Genomic DNA, 21,607 nt, shown 5'->3' on the forward strand with positions numbered 1-21,607 from the left:
GAGATAATGCTAAAATGCAGCACTTCAACAAAATACTGAAATACCTATTAGGAAACAGCATAAAAATAAGACAGGGTCCAGCCAGAAAAATCTGTATTTGAATGTATGCAGTCTTCATATGCACAATGTGCCCATAGCATATGTGTATCCCTATATCCATGTATATCAATATAGGCATCCACACACAAGTGCAGGTATGTGTAGATTATATATATTATATATATAAAGCTAACTTTCAGTCCTCAGAAAACAAAAGCTATCCCCATATAACAGCCAAATTCCTACATAACTCAATTTCGACATCTCATCTGGTGTGAACTGCACTCATTCCTAGTGTAAACCCCAGCGCGCTCTGCAATGATATACTGTAATGTCACATCGCAATCTGGATTTACTATAAAGGGCTGCTGACGAGTTTCAGAGCAGTAAACATTGCTGCGAGGTGTATTTCACACTGAGCTGGTTTTTATGAAGAACACTTCACCGCCCAGCCACGGCACCCAGATGATGAATGGTGAAAGATGCATGACAAGCTTCATCATTGTTTGTAAATCTTAACTGTTCCTGCTCACTAACTCTGCAGGCAATTTTCAAAGACAGCGGCCGACAGAAGGACAGCACAGCTTTCCTGAAGGTTATTCAACTTGTACTTGGCCTAAGATATGCCTGTGAGGAGCACTGGAAATAAACTCATCGGTTACACTGAAGCATAGAATTAAAAACATTTGATGGGCAGGCACACTAATGGTTGCTAAATTAAGAAAGCCCATCAAGTAGCTGTCAAAGACTGAAACAGTTAATGCTTTATGCATTCTAGGATTGCCAAGGGACTTTTGCCGGCTTCTGCAGGACTTCTGCATTACACCTCTGATGGCCCGTCAAAGCCCAAACTCCCCCTGCCAATCTTGAAAGGCGGGAACCAGGCCAGACACAGAAACTCTGTGCAGGCCCAGGGAGAGGTTGGAGGCTCAAGGCACAGCCCGTGACACTGACCATGGATATAATAACTCATAACTTCTTGGAGTGTGGGGGCTTCCCCCTTCACCCTCAAGAGATCAAGGCCACCACTTCAACTGACAGACATGGAAGTGGCAACTACCAAGTGTCATCGCTGGACCCCGTGGGCAGTGACTGTATACATCTGTCCACTCTCAGCTCTTCTTTCCCTTACTCTCCCCCTTAGCCTTATCCTGTCTTTCCTTTCTCTCCCTTATGCATTTTCTCCCCAGGGGTTATCCCCATGATAGATAATATAGATGACAACACCCACAATGCTAACATACCTGTTAAAAAAAATTGTTAAAATAAACCCTACCTATATATGTTTTCAGACACCGATTATTCAGTGTTGTTTCATTCTAATCCACCCCAAGGGAATTATTGATAAGAACCTGGGTTACTCCCCTCCACTTTTTCTGGGGTGGGTCGTAACAGTAGCCCTGGTGTCTGTCCCCTGTCTGTCCCTGCTCTGCAGGGTTACATACATCATGTGCGGGCAATGTAATCTGGTATTATTTACACATGCAATATAAATATGTATATTTATAAAACAGGGAGAATGAATGATGGCCTGTCTGCTCCCACATGATGATTCCCTGTTATCCTGTGCAGTTACACACAGTGCTCCAACATCCCTCAGCAACTTTGCCCACTGCTTGTAGGAAGGCTACTTCTTTTCTATTCTGGGAAGAAGTTTACTCTTGAGACAGGGGAAAGGAAAGGAAAAGAAAGGAAATTACTCATGGCATGTAAGCACAGCAGTGGGAAGAGATGTACCTTTATTTGTTTTCCCTGAGATCATTCTGGTGTGCGAGCAGCATCACGGACTGCAACAACCTCTTGCCAATAGTCACAATTCGGCTCATCACCTCCCTGCAGGAGACAAGGCCAGTCTACATTGTTCTCCAGTACAGAGCCCTAGTAACTGTGACTTCTTCCTTTTCTTTAGGGATCAGTAGCAAATGCTTCCTTTGCCAGAGTTTCTTACAATCTGCAGAAACTTTACAAGCAGCAGAAACTGCAGAAGAACTAGCTCAGCTGGAGATTCTCACCTGAGTTGCAAAGCTAGCATGAACTGCAAGGTGCTCAACATAGCAAAAAATTATAGCTGAATATGGAGTGAGTATTCTCTTCTCTGAACCAGCTAAGTTATGAGGATGCAACTGCACATTAAAGCAAGAGGCGAGCCATAACACTGTTTGTTACAATTACAAATCATGCCTGGGTAAGCACAGTTATCACTACCATCCTGACAAGATGTATTCTTTTATCACTTTATGATAAAGTCTGATAAATGATTTCTATCAACTTCTGCTTGCAGTGGGAAAAATTCTGCATCCAGAGGTAATAAAATCAGAGCGTCAAAGCCACATCAGGTGTAAAGGACACAGGTCAACCGACAGCGTGTATTTTTTCAGTGAAGTACCCAAAATCCTTTAAAGTGTGATGACAAATCCCACATAGCCTCATCAGCTATAGTAACATCCACCATACTGCACAAAGAGCAACTCAAACATGCAGAAAGTTAAGTCCAGAGGTGCAGTGGGTATAAAGCACTGGTCTCTCACATGTGGCTCTGAAAGGCTTCTAACTGCAAGAGAGACTGAGGAGAAACCACCCTCTATTAGAGAATGTAAAGCAGAAAAGGGAAGGTGTCCAGGGAAAGCTAACAGAGCCATTATGTATTCCAGGATGGCACCCTGGCAGGTGCTTAGAGAGAGAGCGATGCCCAGTGTGGGACCCAGCACTGTCATAAGTGCTGTGCAATGTGCTATCCAGTATCAGCTCTCCCAGTGCCTGCTCACTGCTGCACCCTCCAAGAGGGCCAGCAGGGGCGAAGGGTGTGCGGCAAAACCGCTCATTTTCAGACTGGGATTGATGGGACACCACAAACTTGTTTTCATAGGAGGAAACTCAAGAAAGTAGAGATTCTGGCAGTAGGTATAAATGTATTGCTTCAGATCTGCACCTGCCTTGGCTCACTGTACCGCTGATTTGAGTTTCTTCAGACTAGACCGATTTTCTTTAAACTCTTGTTTTACCAACTTGAAGCCCAGAACTCTTAACAAAATGCAGGCTTGAATTTTAAAAACTCTGCATCCTTTCATCCACACAAAGTACTACAAAATTAATAAATACATCCCATGAAAAAAATCTCTTTCTTTGACTGCTTATCAACTGCCCTGTCCAACCCTGCTCTGGGTGGATGTTATTTGCTGGTGAGGGTAAACGAGGTGCCACTGGCATCTGCTGAGGGTTCAGGCTGTCCCACTCTCTCTTGCCAGGGTGCTGACAAATGAAAGCATTTACATACAGTTTCCACATGAGCTTAAGTCTTCCTAGACCATGCTACAGCCTCAGTCCAGAAATATCTGCATTCCTACAAAACCAGGTGAAAAGCCATCAAAAATACAGTTTGTTTTACTGCTCCTGCAGTTTGATCCCCCAGATCAAACAGTAAGGGCTTTTCAGCCATCCGGGCATGAATCAGCAGAACTCATGAAACAAACCTATAATTCTGCAATTGTCCAATGTGAAGTTGCTCTTTGAGCGAGCATAACATAAAGACTGCATTTAGAAAACAAACTACTAAAACGAGCCTTTTAATCAGGAAAAGAACTGAATTAGTATGTCATGGCTGGGCTTCACGAACGAAGATTTGGGAAGGGCTCTACCCACGTTTGTTACAAGCGCATTGGTGGCTGAAAAGGCCAATATGAGATAGACACGTCCAGTTGCAAAAGGCACAGCAGAAAGACTCCTTAGGTGGTATATTCTGCAAGGCACGATTCTTTCTGCGTTGTCTTTTCTCCTTGAGAGTGACCCTGCGTGCTTTCTCAAAGGCATCAGCAGTGTTATAGATGGTGTGTCTCCAGACCTCCCAACTGGAGGCCGGAGTAGACCAGTTATGGTGATCAATATGGCCCAGGCTGAGATGTTGTTTCAGGGAGTCCTTGTATCTTCTCTTTAGGGCTCCTCTCTTGCGGCAGCGGTGGCAAGTTCACCATGGGCTGAGAATTGCGTGCCCTGTGCCACCAGGCTCCGGGGGACCCCAGAAGCCCCTGTGTGCCGCCGAATTAGCATGTAAACAAACGCTTAAATTACTTTGTTTCCAGGAATTCCCTTCAGAACTTATAAAGTTATTTTAATATTGCTCAAATCTTCACTAGTCCAACCTCAGTTAGAACATGGATCAGTAATTTATGAAAAGGCTTTAATATAAGGAAAAATTAGTTACCAGAGCCTATATTGAATATGCCTCACATTCTCAAATCGATTTTGACAGCTGCTGTTACAGCTAATGAAATGATCAAGTATGATTAATACTGTCATGAATCACAGTTAGCAACTTGCTTAGTTTAGAAGATAAAAAAATGTCTATGCCCAACAACTGTCTGTCCAGCTAAGCCCAAAATTCATATTTTTATGGAAGATGACATGTTAAAAAGTAATTTCCCTGAAGAGATCTACAAAACATCACAGTGCACATGCACAACCTGCAATGTAAACCAAGGCCTGCAGAAGTGTGGTATGAAATCTGCTGACCATCCTTGTAATGAGTGCCAAAGGGAAGCCACATGCAGCACAGCCACTGGAGACTGTAAGTAGCAGCAATGAGAATGCACAAAACAAGACAAACAGTTGCGAAAAGATCAAGTGACCCACTTAACTACCTGCTCAAAATCTGCAGATGTACATGATTACCCCTTCCTTTCTTGTCTTATTTCAAAATTTAGCCCATCCACTTTGGCTCTGCTCCAATGCTGAGCCTTGCATCCACTCCCACTAAACAGCAAGAGGGAAAAGCAGCCCCCTTCTGCAGCCTGGTTGCAAAGGGGGGGAAGGAAGAAGAGGGCCTGGCCACAAGGCCTGCCTCTCTCTCTCTCTCTTGCTTACCAGTTGTTTGTGAGCCGCGTCCCTCACAAACATACACTCACTCCAGTGCTGTCTCTAACTCTGCCCTAGGCAGAGCTGGGGGGCCGCAGGGCTCCCCTCTCCCCCTTGGAGGGGGGAAGGAGCCCAGCCACCCCCTGGCCTTCTACACCCACACGCAGCAGACACCAACAGAAAAAACTGCCCACAGCTCCCGATGCTGAGTATGTATGATTTTGAGCAGAAGCGAACAAGACAAGGGGTGATTGGCCCTCCAGGGAACACTGCCCTGGCACCCGATCACCTCTGAGCCCCCGACTGTCGGGGGGGCAATCTCAAACCATGACACTCTGCTACGCATCTTCTCAGCTGTCTGCAAATAAAGAGCAGACAGAGGCAAGGCTTTTTGCTGTTCTTCAGGGTAATTTCTTAACTATATCAAACCAGCCTGCTTAGCTGAAGTGCCCTCTATGTAACTTGAATGCTTGCAGAAAGCAGTTCAGGCTCAAGGACATGGTATCAAGATACTTTTTGCATACCTGGACTACTTGACCTCTCTAATCCTATAGCAAGGTGCCACCTGTGGCTCTGAAGTGTTACTCTTGTCTGGCATGGCATTTCAAGGGCCCATGTTCATGCAAAAATACTATACATAGGAAAACTCGAAAAAGGGGCACAACTTTGGTGCACAGAAATCTAGCTAGAAAGAAACATCTGATCTCTTGTGCATATTTCTGGGGCACGTGGCATTCCTTCCATTCCAGCAACGCTTTTGCCAAAGTGAAACTTTTTGCCTTAAGCAGGGAGACTGCTTCCAGCATGCCCTTTCTTGTGAAACCACTGGAAGAAGCTCTTTACAGAGCTGCTCCAGTTTGGTGAGGTTTCTCCAATGGCTCAGTACTGTTGTCTATACAGCATCCAAGCACAGAGGCAAGGATGTCTCTTTAAATGCAAATCCAAGAAAAGTCTGTGTCACTTTCATTACCACAACTGTAAAACTAGGGATACCTGCTATTTGAATTCTAGAAAGGACTATGAAAAAGTGTTTTAGTGTTGGAAGCTATTATGCTGACCAAAAAAACCTATTACTAGAAAAGTTCTTCATAAAATGGTGTTTGCTTATTTACGCAAAACTGCTGATGTTTCCTGTATCAAAATACCAGCTTTTCTTACTTGTGTTTGGGAGGAGGTTCAGACTCCAGCTTAATGTTCAAGCTGCAAACGCAGCACTGCTCTAGCACTTCATTACTTGCGTTTCCAACTACTGTGACACTTGAACAGGAAAATAAAAATTCAAATCCATCCACCAGCTAGAGGAAAATTTTAAATGCAAGACATCTCATTCACCATGGCCACAGACATGAGGAGTAATTATCTCAACATTTCACATAATGATGACATAGGCTTTAACTCCATGCTATCTTTAAGACAAGATAACTACTCTAAAATCTGAAGTGTCTGCAGATACAATGATGTTTATCCTTTGCATCCTTCTATTTGAACGTTAAATTTTTCTGCCACTCTCCCTAACCTGGAAAACACTTTCATACAGATAAGGAAATACTGAACTTTTACACAGTGGAAACAGGACCCAGAGCCAGGCACCCACTCCTGATCCAAGCATGCACTTCCTTGCTCTCTCAAAGCAAGGCCTTGCACAGGTTATTTCACACATATAAGTGCTGGAGAGGATGACTGAAAATCAGTGGAAGGTGCTATCCAATTCTGGGCAGTGAGCCAATCCTAAAAAGCTCCATGAGCGAATGAACAAACGAACGAACAAAAGAAACCAAGCAACTGTCCCAGAGAAATCAATGGGAATAAGGCACTTAGCTTTTGGAGATGAAATACCCTGTTGTGAACCACTTTTAATTTCCCCACTTCTCAACTTATCTTTCAAAAGAAACATGTTTTATAGTATACTTTGCACGCACAAGGTTTGACAACAACTTCTCATACATATTTTCCTCCCATTGCTCTTGCAGAAAAAAGGAGAGGGAAATATTTTGCACTACTGAGTACAAAATTCCCCTCCAACCTAGAAACTACTATTTAAAACTTATAACTAGGTGACCTAAGGATGTCCTCTGAAACATCCGTTTGCCATTTGTCACTGGTTTATCAACTTTTTCTCCCCATTTTTTCCAGTTTCTGCTGACAGAACAGCAGCTGTGCTTAGTTGGAAGCAAAACCATTTTACTTAGAAACACTTCAAACTGCAAGGTTGACTGATGGTGGTTTGCCATTCAGAAAATGTCAGCCCATTACTACATGCAAGACACTGTAACATGCTATGACCCCTGGTACAAGAGTCAGAAGTTTCCTGAGATCTTTGTATCATTGATAAAAACAAAGACAGTGTAAATGAGTGATCTGGTAATTCATCTCTCCTCCATTTCATTATAACTGGTCTAAGCAGGCAGTTAACTCAGCAGTAAAAAATTAATGAAATGCTCTAACTGAAATACTAAGATATGAACTGGCAAAGCCAGTTTGCTTTGTTGCATTCATTCGCAGCTGAAGTGTGGGTAATAGGTTGTATGTGTTGTAAGACCATTCCCATGTTTTGAAAATGTGGTTGCAAAATCAGTTTTTTATTTTGACCTGCAGCTCCTCTGAGAGCAGTGTTATCGTCCTGCAAAATTTCTGGGTTAATGATACCTAAGTCTTCATGGAGATCTTAAAAAGAGTAGTTATAGGCTTGCAGCAGGAGTTTAGGTGAAGTTTTACAGTCTACATTATATAGCAAGTTAGACTAGATGATGCTAAAATGTTCCCTACTGGATCTAAAATCCATCAACATGTATTTTTAGAAAGAAAGTAGGTCTCTGAGCATGGATAGCACTTCAAACATACAAAAGGAACGAGTAAAATACTATTTATTTATTTATTTAAAACATGCAACAGAGTTTTCCTCTAACCCTGCAGAAACACATCACTAGGATTCATAACAAAAGAGGCATTAGACAGAAAGCTCACTCCAACAATCAACAGAGACACTTAAGAATGTATCTTTTGTATGAGACAGCACTTGCAGCACAGGCAATCAGTACTTTGGGAGAATGATCCATTCTCTTTTATACATAGGATCCACTGCTCACACAGCCTGCTGGCTGATTCAGCACTCATACAGATAAGTATTAATACACAGGCAAAACCCCTCTAACTCTCTGAGGACTGTGAAAAGCGCCAGAAGAAAAATGTCACGGGAGCGTAAATCAAAGACTAACAGCCTGAGTATATTATTTTGTCTGTAGATGGAAAAAGTAAAAACAGCCATCTCCTCCAGGAACACACATAAGGAAAAGGAAGACGCTTCTAAGAAGCCTGTTAAATGGTTATGATCATGCTCACAGGTTCAAGTTTCTTCCAAAAACACTGGTGCCTTTTTCACCCACCAGCTCCCTGCTATGGAAAAACACTTCTTCAGAGTCTGGAAAATGCTGTTTGATCTCAGTAAATTACATCTCACTGCTTGTCGGTTTCTGATTGATGGTGTAACTTAGGGAACAATATCTGTGTGTGGAATAGTGTCTGGAGAAGCAGTCAGGGATTATTGAAAATACAGTATTTATGCAGTTTAAAAATCAGTGGCACATTGCGTACAACTTTTTTCTAGAGTGATGAAAAATTACTGAAGTGCATTTGGGAACAAAGGGTGTAAGGTCTTTTGTCTATTTGTAAGAACACTCGACTGGTAAGACTTCTTAGTGAGTTAGTAGTGATGGATGAGAGAAAAAGTGTCAACTGCAGTTGAGCATAAAACCAGCTGCTACTCCAACCAATGGGCAGAAAGGAAGACGTCACTGTTCAATGGTGGTTAGAGAAGAGGGAATAAAATAAAGTTGAACAAAAGAGAAGGAAAATGAACCAAGGATCACTGATTTCTCTAAGCCATTTAAACCTACTGGAGAAGGAGGAAAAACCTAAGGTTTCATCACACTATGTGTTGTTTCTTCATCTATCTGATATGTCACAGTTAGCTGGAAAACTTTCAGAAAACAGCCACTACGAAAGAACAGCCACCTTCTCAGCATAAGTAATTCTGGAGTTACTGAAGTCAAGGGCTCAGTGCTGACTTACTCAAGCCACAGGTTTGACTTCACACACACTTCACCTTCCAAAATCTCATTTGAATCCTTAAGGTCCTGTCATGACACAACCACCGTATTTTTCACAACACAAACAAAATAGACACTAAGACTTCAGCCCCAGAAAGACCATGACTGAAAGTAATTATGGAACCTACACAAGATACATCCTTCCCCCAGATAGAAAGAGCAGAAGACTAGTTTAAATGTAGAAGAGCAGCAGAGAAGCAAACGAAGACGGATGACGTGTCCAACGGTGTGACTGTGAAAAAACCCAAAAACTTGGCAGGTATGAAGAAAAGAAATACTTCCTGCAGACCATACAAAATTAAACTGCCAAATCCACCAATTGCTACAGACAAACGAACTGTGAAAAGCTTATTGTCCTGATTGCCCAGGTAAGCAGGAGCGGGTGTGGCCAAGACCCTAATGTTATTCAATACCCTCTGACATCATTGTTGGGGGACGGAGCAGAGGGACATACTTCCAAGGAGAAAGGATGTTCCTTTGTGATAGGGGGAAAGTGTGGCAGGCGTAGGGTCTGTCTGCCATTGTTTTTCATTGTTCCATTTTGCATGTAAATCACTCTCTCTTGAGAACTTTTGTTATTAGTATTGTTGCTGTTACTATTTTCTTATCTCATTGTTCACTGTTCTTATCTCAACCCATGATTTTTGCCTTTTCTGCCTCCAATTGGAGGGGTGCAGGAGGGGAAGCAGCAGCTGTAGTTTTGCCAGGAGTACTGAAGTGGAGAATACCAGAGCAGCCTTAACTGTCACCCAGCATGGGGCATGAAGGGCTGAGATAACAACAGATCTGCCCAGAGCAGGATGGAAACAAATTTCATCTAGGCATTTGTGTATTAGGTACAGAGCCATTGGTCACAATGTTGTTCTGTCTGTTCATGTGGGTGTGATAACCCCGTATATATTCTCCTATGTGTTTCTTGTAGAGATCTTTTTCAGAGCAGGGAGAGGAATCAGGATTGCTCTGTTGATGTACTGTGTGATATCCGTTTTGGTGTGGTAACACCAAGGGCAATGAGGGTTATTTGGGATTGTATTCAATGCCTCTCTCCTACCCTGGCCTTGGGTGCCACTTCTGGCAACTCATTAACAGTGGTACCCAGCCTGTTGGGGGAAGAGGGGAGGATGATTTTCGCCAGCCTTTCACCCCTTTTCCTCCTTCAGTCCTGTTATAACAGCTTTTGAGAATTTTTAATTTCCTCTGGATGCTAAGGAAAGCATGGTTTTGTTGCTCGGTCTGCCAGGTCTCCTCAGTGCAGTCTACACCATGTTTAGAGTCAAGAAAGAGATTTCTACGAAGGTCATTCAGAGATCTGCCCCAAGAGTCAATAAGTCATGAGTGGCATGGAATGTGGGAGAAAATAGGCCAGTCTGGGGGGAAATTCTCTGTTCCAATGGTCTGGAAGTTCACCCCTGAACAACAACAGGACTCTTAAAGTGACAGAATATTTGCAAGGAAATGCTGGGGCAACTCCAGAGAGGAGTAATTTATTCCAGTTTGCTGGGCCCTGGCTACTATTTGTAGTCACTAGACAGCACCCACAGAGGGAGGAGTAGGAAAGCAGACCAACAGGTACCGTGTATACTCAAACTGCTGCTGAGCCAGAGGAACAACTTATGCCAGTAGCAGTTGCTCCTATACAGAATAAGAAGTCCAAGGTAAGAAGCAGGGCCCTTGTAACAGGAGGAAGAGGCAGGGCTAAAGATAATCACCAGCTCCCTATCCGTGGGTGAGCTGCAAGATATGCAAAAAGATTTCAGTTGCCAGTCAGGTGAGGCCCTGGTGACCTGGCTGCCCCAATGTTGGGATATTGCAGCCCACAATATGACACTAGATGGTAGTGAAGCCAAGAAACTGGGATCCCTGTCCCTGCATGTTGGCATTGACAAGGGGATTGGGAAGAGGACAAGAGTCTCTCAGCCTCTGGAGCTGGCTCCTGTCAAGCAGGAGGGAAGGTATTCTCTCAATAATGGTCTAATAGTGCACCCAAGCAGGTGGAAGACCATGAAGAAAGGTATCCAGTACCTGAGAGAATCAGCTGTGCTGGAGGTAATCTATATGGATTCAAATAACGAGCAGTCCCCTGTAAATCCAGATGAGGTCCACTGTCCACAATCCACGTGGTGGAAGTTTGTACGGAGCGTGCCATCATCGTATGCCAACTCATTGACATCACTGGCAGTGACATCAATGAAAGAAGAACAAACAGTGCTCCAGTGACTATCCAGCTCTGGCCATATGGAGATCTTTTCTCCTCCCCACCAACCTGCACCTCGGCTGTGGAAAGACTGTCCAAGACTGTGGACAGATTTGAAAGATTTGTACAAACTAGAGAGGAAATATCCCATGCCCCACCAGTATGGACCAGAGTTTCTGCTATTGGGAGCAAGCAACCCCCATTTGAGAGAGTGGGTACACACCACGAGGTAACCTGTGTTTTTATCTGCATGACCAAGGACAGGACATGAGGAAGTGGGATGGAAAACCCACCTCTGTCCTAGAGATGGAAAACCCACCTCTGTCCTAGAGATGGGTACGTGAGTTGAGAGGAAGAACAACCACTGCAGGAAGTTCTTCAAGGATAAATGCTGCTCCAGTTTCCAGTGGGCAAGTCCTCTAACAGAATAAAAGGGCTGATGTTACTTCTGATCCTCTTGAAGGGACTTCTCAGTCATATTTACAAGAAGTGAGCAACAAGTACTATGACCAGAACTAAAAGAGCTTTGCCTCCAGCCAGGTAGAGGAAAGTGACAGTTGGATCTATTGGACTGTGTGGAGCTGATGGCCTGGTACATCACACCCACAGGAGTATAAGGCTTTTGTTGGACATCAGCACACAATGTACCCTGATGCCATCAAGATGCAGGGGTAGAATCCATCTCTGTTTCTGAGGTGACATGGGAATCTCCACAGCTGACTGTACTGGAGGCTGAAGTGAGCCTGACTAAGCTAGTTTACTCCAGCAGAGACATGTTAACACCTATGTATACGCTCTGCCTGCTACTGGAGTAAGGGAACAAGGAAGCGAGAGAAACACTGTCAAAACCACAGGGTAAATTCATCAGCACTTTCCTGGAAATTCCTGCAGATTATAACAATCCTTAGGAGAACCTGAAACACAATATGGAAAGAAAGATTTATCTGCAGTAGTTTTAAATTAACTAATGCAGTGTGATTAAGTTTGAAAAAAAATAGAAGCAAGTCTACAAATGGCTTTGTTATCTGGCTGAGATGCAGAAATAGTTCTCACATGTGGTTCAGATAGAAAAGGACAGCAAAGGCTCAGTGGAAGATCTCTGCAAAAAATCACAGATAGTATTTCCAAGAAGAGAAGAAAGGTAATTCTGTAGCTGGGGCGAAGATAATTATTTGCTCCTGTGAGAAAGCAAGGTGGTAAACACCAAAGACAGCACCTCAAGTGAGTCTATGTACAACTTAAGAGACATACACAGGTGCAAACGTGCAACTAACTGGACTCCTGAACCACAAGACTTCTGAAGTATAAGCCTGCACTACTGTACACTAACAGCCTTACTTAGCCACCACAATACAGGCCTTCCAGAAACAGTCACTGTCTTTTAAATGCCTACTTTCTGATGCTTAGATTCCTTCCCAGAACCAACTCGCATTTCCTGGGTGCCTGCCCAAGGCAAGCCAGTTCCAGGCTTTGTGAGGCATTGGATAATTGTATTTATTATTGGCTCAGACCAGTTCAAGTGTATCTCTGTGAGGGAAGGGACAGGTTGAATTTCATGAAGGTGAGGTGATTCCCTGTTCTACACCCCAGCCCCTCGGGCCTTCTTGGGCAGCCTCAGAGCAGCTGTCAGTCATTGGCACACCGGAGCACTCCCCCACACCACAGCCTAGAGCCCTTAACCCAGCCCCACACTGGCTGGTACACTGGATGTCCCACCTGGGGGGGGTGGCCACAGTGGGCCAGAGCAGAGAGAACCAACACCATCTGGCCATTGCGTGGTCATGGCCCTGACATCTTCTGGACTCCTGGTAGTTGGATCTACACTGGATCTGGGGTGCTAGCTATAATTCTCTCCTTTCTTTCTCTCTCTTTCTTTACTTCTTCTTCTCTTCATCTCCTTTATTGGTATTTGGGCAACTTACAGCTGGATGGGTTGGATTTTGCTAAGTTATATGGCTTAGCATGTGCTAAGTCAATGCTTTGTGGAATGCTTCTTTTTGTTGAATGTTGCCCTTTAAAGGATTGCCAAATTTCCTTATTTTCTAAAGTTTGCCCATAAAAGTGTGTCATTCGACCTCCTGAGAAACGTGTGCAGTGTCTTCTCCCACGCGCTCTCTAAGGGCCTTAAATGAACTGAAGACTCCTTCTAATAGATCCAGTGAGTAGACTTTTGGAGCCTTGTACATTTTTGAAGTAAAACCCCTACAATGAGCTTGTACCTCAAACCTGGGGTCTCACAGGTGCCCCTGTGGGTGCACTTACCTCTTGCTTTTGACTCCGAGGAGGAGGGGATGTCCTCAGAGGTCAGGATTTGGGGAAGGCACATGGGAGCGCCAACCCCCTGTCCCAAGTAGGAAGCAGGTGGGTAGTAGGAACACATGCGGTACTGGGAGCTGACAGTGTGGTGTCTCTCCATGCCCTTCACCTGTTGAGAGAGAGAAATACAACAGCAGCCTGTGAAAGCCAAGCCCCAGCAGCACAGGCGCACCCCACTGACACACAAGCACGTGGCTTTGAAGGAGGTCACAGTGGGTGGATGGTAAGTAAAATCCTGACGTGCTGGCCTTGGGTTTTTGCTTTGGTGCATCCACAGTGTGCCCACACCAATCAGCTACAGGGGAGCTGGCATGGTATGGGATGTGACCTATCATCAGCAGCACACCAATGACTGTTTAACATTACCACAGATGAAGCTGCACACAAGCATGTACCCTTCACCACAAGCAGGTCCCCTGCTTACAGCACAGACAACAAGTGTTCCAGACCCCTTCAACTGCATGCACCTGGCCAGTGTCAGAGGTGAAGTGTCCATCCAGGTCCTACACCTCTCCAGAGACTAACCCATCTCAGCCTGGTGGTAACTGTTCTGCCAGAGACCCAAAGGGTGGCTACAGAGGACAGTCCTGCTGACTGTCTCACGCAGGACATGCTCCATGGCATCTGAGCAGTGACACACGCAGACAAACACACTATTTTTGTTACAACACTGGGAGATGGGAAAAATATTTTCCTGAGTTACCCAGAGAAAGCAATCTGTGGATAGACTACATGGGAAGACAATAGTGGAGCCACAGATGGGCACCAGCCAGCAGGTCTGCCATGTCCACCAGACAACCCCTTCTCCCTCCTGTAGACCGCAGCAAATTGGTAACACTCACAAATCAAAGTTTATCTTATTCCAATGCCCTGACATCATCCAAACTGATCAAGAACAGTAATGCTTTTTTGTGTTTTATGGAAAAACTACCAACTAGTACTATTTGTTGCAAAGCCCTACAATGCAACATGGCCTTGGTACTCCAAAAAATGCAGCCAAAGACTTCATAAGGTTAACATTTTCAACAGTAAAGGTCTCCGTAAGTATGCTGGGCAGTGAATAATTATAAGATAGAAAGCTTCCTGGCAGAGACAAAATATCGCAGTTTTGTACCAGGTGTAACGGTATCAGTGTCAATAATAATGCACGTCCAGCTACGCCATTACACAATGTCTTTGCAAGCAGACATGCTTGTCAAGCCTCTTCAGCCACCTCTCACCTCGGCTGGAGGAGCTCTACCTGCTCACTATGGCTACTTCAGGTCCTAGCCAGGTGCACCTGGAGCCCTGCTCCTCAGCTCTTCCCAGGCTGCAAAGCTCAGACAGGGAGCAGCAGAGGCAGGGTGTGAGCCTGCTGTCCCAGATGGCTGCTCCATGCCAGCAGACCTCCGGGGGCTGGTCCTGACAGTAGGAGCCACCAGCACCTCCCAGAATGGAGTTATCTCTTGTTTTCCAGGAATCCCCTTAATAATTCCATATTAATTTTCATATGCCTAGCTGGAAATGGCTCAAGTCACAAAAATGCTGCTAGTGCTCTCTGAGGCAGAGGGCAACAGCCAGCTTTCCGTGTGGAGGGAGGTTTGCAGTGAGTTTAAGTACTGAGAGACAGAGAGAAATAGAGAGAGAGAGAGAGGGAGGGAAAGAGAGAGAAACAGGGAGGGAAAGAGAGAGAAAGACAGAGAGAGAATGGTGGCTGTTCACAAGAAGCAAAGTGCACCTCTGCCTGTCTTCTGACAGCAGCATAGTTGCACATACTTACACATGTACTGAGGAATCAGCAGGACTTTTTTATTTTGTGAAAGTTAAAAGTTCTTCTATTACAAATAAAAGCAATGCTTAAGATTTTTATTTTTTTACCTCTGCATGCAGAAAAAGTTCAACATGCACTGAAGTTTCATCCATAATAAATAGTAAATTGCTCTTAAAAAATTTAACACGTCATCTTGAGGAAACCTGAACTTGAACCACTGATATCCCCTCTCCTCTTCCAAGAAAAGGCATGCTTCAGAAACTTCAGAAACAGATACCCTCAACAAAACTCAGGCCGCCTTTGCCCTGAAATTATGAATTAGCAACACAAACTGCCCAAAAGCACAGTCCAAAGGGCATTTTGAACCTGCACATCTGCAAAGCTCAAAAGCTCTAGAAGTACTGGAGAAAAAAAGCTAGCAAACTCCTCTCTGCCTGCTGTATTGCATATACTGTCTTCCTTCCCTTCGTGGGCAGGGCTGTGCGCAGCACCCACAGACCTTATGTCTCCACCTCTCCCTTGTTCAAGGGCATGTCTGCACACGTACAACTGAGAAAAGGTTGCCTGCAGCAGACAAAATTATTTCAGTTGTAACTAAATGGAAGGATCATTCCCTGACACCAAACCGATCATGCACGTTTCCCTTCCCTGTACAGTGGGTGCAGTGACTCGCCTCCTTTCAAAGCTCTTTTTAGAGTTTTTCTCCATTTCTTTAAGAAACAACTCACCTAAAGCATCTAGATGCAATGAATTACTACTACTATTATTATTAGTGTGTGGTAGCTGGCTAGCAAGAGGCATGTTTTATAATCTTATTACCCACACCAAGTCTATGAACCACAGTTCGACCAACAGCCACAGGCTTGGCTCTGCGAAGAATATGCTGTTTATTAACCGCTGAAGAAAATCTAAAAGCTTTTGGCTTTGTTCTATTAAACTGTTTAGAATACACACCACAGTAAAACTGAACCATAAGGTTTCCTTTTTATAGTGCTTAGCAATCCTATTTTACAGTAACAATAAAAAAACAAGCAGTTGTAAAAATTCTTGACCTTAGCGTTGCATTACAAAGGAGTAGGAGACCACTACCTCATGAGAAGGGACGTTTCCTCTGTATTAATTCCTGCAGCTCTGCATTAATTCCTGCAGCTCTGCAGCCCTGTATGTTTTTGGGGGCCAAAAAAGGAGATAAAAACAGCCCTGAGGAGGCCCCGGAATACTCAGATTATTTCCAACGAGGGCCAGTTCAGCCTTCCAAGAGCTGCAGTCAGGTACCAGGTTTGGGATCCTGCCCTGGGTCCTGTCCAGGGGGAACGCTGGGGTCATGCAGGGATCACAGGGGGAGAATGCCTGGCCTTCTGGTGTCTCCTTCTGCCTTCCCTGCCCCTTCCAGCCCCACAGCAAAGCCAAGTATGGGTTGGGACAGTCCCACAAATCACTCTCATTTGTATCACCACAGGCTATGTGCTGTAAGAACAAGGTATATTTTAGGTAGGCAAGTGCTGTGGAAGGGAAGGGCATGCAATGCTCTTTGCAGAGAGCAAGTTGAGCTCCTAAGTTGCTCCCCTTCCAGCCACATACTGCTTGTGCCCTGCCCCAGCTGCAGGATTCACCAAGTACCTCACTGACTTCAGTGGGAGACACACATCACTGGAGCAGCACATTTGGCCTGTTCAACATTTGCAGGTTCCTCTAAATTGTATTATACAGCACACACTCAGTAGCATTTTAAAAGATGTACTGCAAGCAACAGTGGGATGCTTAAAATTCATAAACAAATAAATATGGCCCGATTAAAAGACCATGCATACAGTGCCTTCTTTCCCTGTGCTTGTAAAGTCAATATGAGGAACTGAGAGGCAGCTACAGTTTGCCCACAGAAAAAGTTGGAAACAAGACTTGTTCATCACTGAGTAAAACAGTCAGTGCAGCCCTACAGCTATGTCCAACAGTGACAGAATACACAGCAAAACTCAGAGAAACCTAAGTAAAATGCTCTCACATCAGACCAATCCTGCAAAAAAGCTTTCTCAACAGCTGGTGGAAAAGCATGTACAGCCTGGCTTCTCTTTCCAAGCTCCTGGCAGCATCTGCATAACCTCTACACATCATCTTCACGGAGAAACAGATGAAGAGAGGAGGAGGTCAGATGAGAGACAGAAAAGAGTCAAAGCAGGCTCAAGTGGTGACTCAGTTTTCCTGGGAGACTAGAAAATGGTCCTGCCCTTCCCAGATGATTCATTTAGGCAAAACATGGGTAATTTGCAGAAGCTGCCAGACACAATCTCCTTGAGAGCAAGTCAGTGTTATTTTAGCAGCATCTCCACATTCTACAGTTGATCCTGACTATTTCCAAGAAGGACAACAAGCAAGAGAAGGTCATGGATGCTATCCTGAGTAACAAGGGCTGCAAAAATTTCAAAGCAACAGAGGAGATCAAAGTGCAATCCTTCAGCTCTGCCACTGGTGTGCCACATGATCCTGGCCAAATCCCTTTACACAGGATTTCCATCCTTCTGTCTCACCCATGACTCACCAACAGCTGCCCTAAACAAAAACCAGTAATTATGGAAAGACCAGAGAAACTCTGTTAGAAGTTTTAACACAGCCTCTTCCTTCTGCCTTGATCTTAAAGCCAACTTTAAGGTGTATAAAATTTCATTTATGTGTTGTTTCTTGCAAACAACAGGATTCACGGGTCAGATTTTGGCATGGGCAAGATGGCATCCACTAGGCAATGGAATGGAAATCCAGACATCAGGAAGCTCCACTCTGTCACCTGTGGGTGTATGACTGTGGCAAGTTATTTAACACTTCCCTGCCTCAGTCTGTGCAGGTGTAAACCAGGGTTGCTGCTACTCTCCCACCTTGCACTGCTGCTGCCCATGTGCTAACCCCTCACAACTACTATTTCACTCATGCTGCCCAAGGTGGCTTTGTTTCATTCCTAAAACCAGCTAAGCATATTGTCCAGCACAAGGGAAAAATGAGTCTATGATACCCCGCCTGGATTTACTTTGATTCTAGCACAGAAAATACAAAAGACATCTATATCTGTCCCTCCTTGATAGACAAACTTAATTAACCTTTGCTATTCTGTTCCAACCTATTCTTTTAGACAAAGGCAGTGACCCATAAACAATATGTTACCATCAGAATCTCAACTGCAGTGACACCTAGAGATATAGCTCTATCAGCGGTATCGGAAAATAAACCGCTTAGATTAGCTCCTCCAAGAAATACGGATTGCATTCATGTCACACATGAGCTGTCAGAAACATTAGGATACTTTTAGCATAAATCTGTAGTGTGAAGGGTATGTTATGAATACAGTATATAATACACTGCTTACACATAAAATTTGGATTGTCTTGGGTGACTTGCATAATGTGTATATATTTACACACACATGCACACATTTTACACTGAGTTTTGGAGAGTTAGACTGCACATTTCTGTACAGAAGGACAGGCTTTTTGAAGAAAAACTAGGCTATAAACTAACAGCAGGTTATAGAAGTTGAAAAGATCCATCCTTTTTTATTAGCAAGCAGCTATTTTTCAAACTGCTGGCTGTCCTATCACAGCAACACTTTTCTGGATTTACTAAAGGACAGTTTGTTAAGTTTGGTACTTCTAAGAAATCCTTACCAAACAGTTTCCTACCTCAGCAATGCTAAATATTTCACTTCCAAATTCTAAATGTAATTCCCACATCAGAACATGAGTTAAAATTTCTCAGTCTGACTCTCACCAGTATTTATTTTAGGTTTTAGCACTAAACCAGTATAAAGAAAGAACAAAAAAGTTGAGGTTCTGGAAGGGAGAATCCTGGTTTGCCAAGCTGCATTAAAAATAAAAAAAAAGGAGGGGGGGGAAGAAATTACATGAAATTCTGAAATTTGTCCAAAATTTTCACACCAGCCTTAACCTTTTTCTGAAGCAGGATCCCTGGAGTTACCAGAGTAACAAAGAAACAGTGTGGGACCACATTCTGCATCTTGCTGATTTTTAATGGCCTATTTGTAAGAACCAGACATTTTAACATGTTTTGGGGATGATGCTGACTTACAATGAGTCCAGATGATCCTTATGCTGTGGGTCACACACCAACAGTTTCATTGCCAGCTTAGGAAATCAAATCTGATTAGATTCGGGCGTGTCCATCCAAGTTTTACTTTTGTTGTGGTAGAAAAGACTGCAGTCACCTCATCATTTCCAACTGCTGTCCCTAAGCAGTTACAGTGAAACCAGTTTCAGAAGCACCAACTTTCAAGTACCCCACCACACTCTGACTTGCAGTACTAATGTCAGAGAACTCATTTTACTGTTAATTGCATTTAATCAACACAAATTCCTGTTGTAATGAACAACTGTGAGACTTTCAAGGGAGAGTCCAAATGCTCACGCAGAATTGAAGTCAAAGGAGATGTACAGTAACCATCAGATCTGCTACATTTCCTCACCAACCTAAGCTTGTCTTTTCCTCAGGTGCAACACCAGACATATCTGATTATCTGCCTTAGAGCTGGCAGAAGCAGCAGAATATAAATGATGGAAAAGGTCTCGACCAAAACAAAAATCTTCATTATTCTTATCAAATCTTATGGATACAGCTTCTGGTATCCGTGTATATAAATGAACAAAACCTACACAGAAATATATAAAATATTTGCACCTCTGTGAATCCAGTCAAGCATACAAGCCTCTACAAAGAACAAAGACTAATGAAATCTGACATTAATCTACATTAAAGATTCAGTGATTCAGTTTATTTGCCAAGGCTCAATGATGCATTAATCCTCATCTCATCCCACACACACTCACACGTTTCCTCCCTGGCTATTCTCCCTTGCTCCCTAAATTCTGAAACAGCAGACAGCTGGGCTGCTCAAGGCTTTATCTGCATCCAGAAGTTATCTTACTTTAAGTATACTACTCTCCCTAGGTGGTTACAGTTATTCCAGGATGAGTAAGTCTTCACCAAGTGAGTTTGGAAAACCCAAGTGTCTTGTCTACACAGCTTAAACTAGGATACCTGCCAGTGAGCACATCAGTGGCTTCTAACCAACAAAGAAACCTTCCTGTGAGCTCACACCTTAGAGCAAGCTGCCCTACAGCACTGCCCTACAGCAGGCATTGCCCAGCTATGATTTTTGGTCAAGAAATAAAAATCAAAAACTTTGGTCAAAGCTATAAAATACCAGTCAGGTAAGAAGACTCACTCTTACTGGAGACTGCTTGAGAAAGCCTGTGCATGTAAAAAATAAGCCCACTCAGTACAGGTAGTCCAGCAAAAATCCCTGTGTAGGTAACAGCTATGCATAGGTTGGCCAACAAAACCTCCTGAAAGTGTAAGCAAGGTCTGATTTCTTTTTAAGGATCATGCTTTGACTGAAACTCTCCTGTAAATCCTTACTGTGCATGACAGAAAAAATAATTCCTTATTCATCCTTCTCCATTTCTGTGATCTTCTCTTGCTTGTAACCCTCATGTGCAAAATCGATGTTGAACCACGTGCAACGTGAACAGCTGAGTGCTTGTTCCCCTTACAACAAACCATCTTCAGAGCCACACAGTGTTTTACAACCTTGGCATCACTGCACCCACTGCCATCAAACATTTTTTAGCCTAGCTCTCACTAAAACTTTTTATGATTGTTTGTGCAATGTTATGCTGTCATAAGAGTATGCAAACCCTAAGATTCATAACTATTCCAGCAATAACAATCCTACTTGCAGACCAGTGTCTGAGAAACAGCTTGTAACGTATGTAACAATGACCTTGAACTGTGCTCTGCCCCACTGCACAGGAGAGGTGGGTCCTGGTTTTAGGCCGTTTAGAAGCTGGGGAGACATCACTTCCACAGGCAGAAATCACCACCTTTAGTCTCTGCACAGACATCTCACTAAAACAGCACTGAGGGATCCCAAAAGGCTTGGTCTGGAGAAATTAAAATCTCAGGTGAGGTAGATTAAATTTACATGGAGGTGAATGGAATCAAGGCATACATCCCACAAGGAGGTAAAGGACATCCAGAGCTTTGAGCCTGCTGGTGGAAAGAAAACAGTCCTTTTTGACAACAACTATCTCTTTTTTCCTTACTTACTTCTTCAGTATCTTACTAATTTGAGGGACACTTAAGCAGAAATCAGTTAGAGATTCTGCAGGGCCCCAAGAGAAAAATTAATGGCAACCATTCTATTGTTTTTATTTCTTTAAGAGGTGTCAAAGGTCCCACAAGAAACAGGCAACTCACAAGTGAGACACGGACTCTTTAAGCCAAGACTTCTTATACAAATGACAAAAACATGAGGACATCACGTCTTCATTTCAAGGTTTAACATGATTTAGC

At 43.7% G+C, this 21,607-nt stretch overlaps 1 protein-coding gene across 1 annotated transcript in view; it reads right to left on the reverse strand.

Annotated features, from left to right (window-relative positions):
- Positions 1-21,607, reverse strand: part of DMRT1 (doublesex and mab-3 related transcription factor 1) — a 67,167-nt gene that overhangs the window by 18,521 nt on the left and 27,039 nt on the right. The window contains 1 exon segment of the mRNA XM_018070529.3: positions 13,450-13,612. Coding sequence (XP_017926018.2) covers positions 13,450-13,612 — 163 coding nt within the window.

This window comes from Manacus vitellinus, unplaced genomic scaffold, assembly GCF_001715985.3.
Source record: "Manacus vitellinus isolate BGI_N305 unplaced genomic scaffold, ASM171598v3 scaffold_18_pilon, whole genome shotgun sequence".
NCBI lineage: Eukaryota > Metazoa > Chordata > Aves > Passeriformes > Pipridae > Manacus > Manacus vitellinus.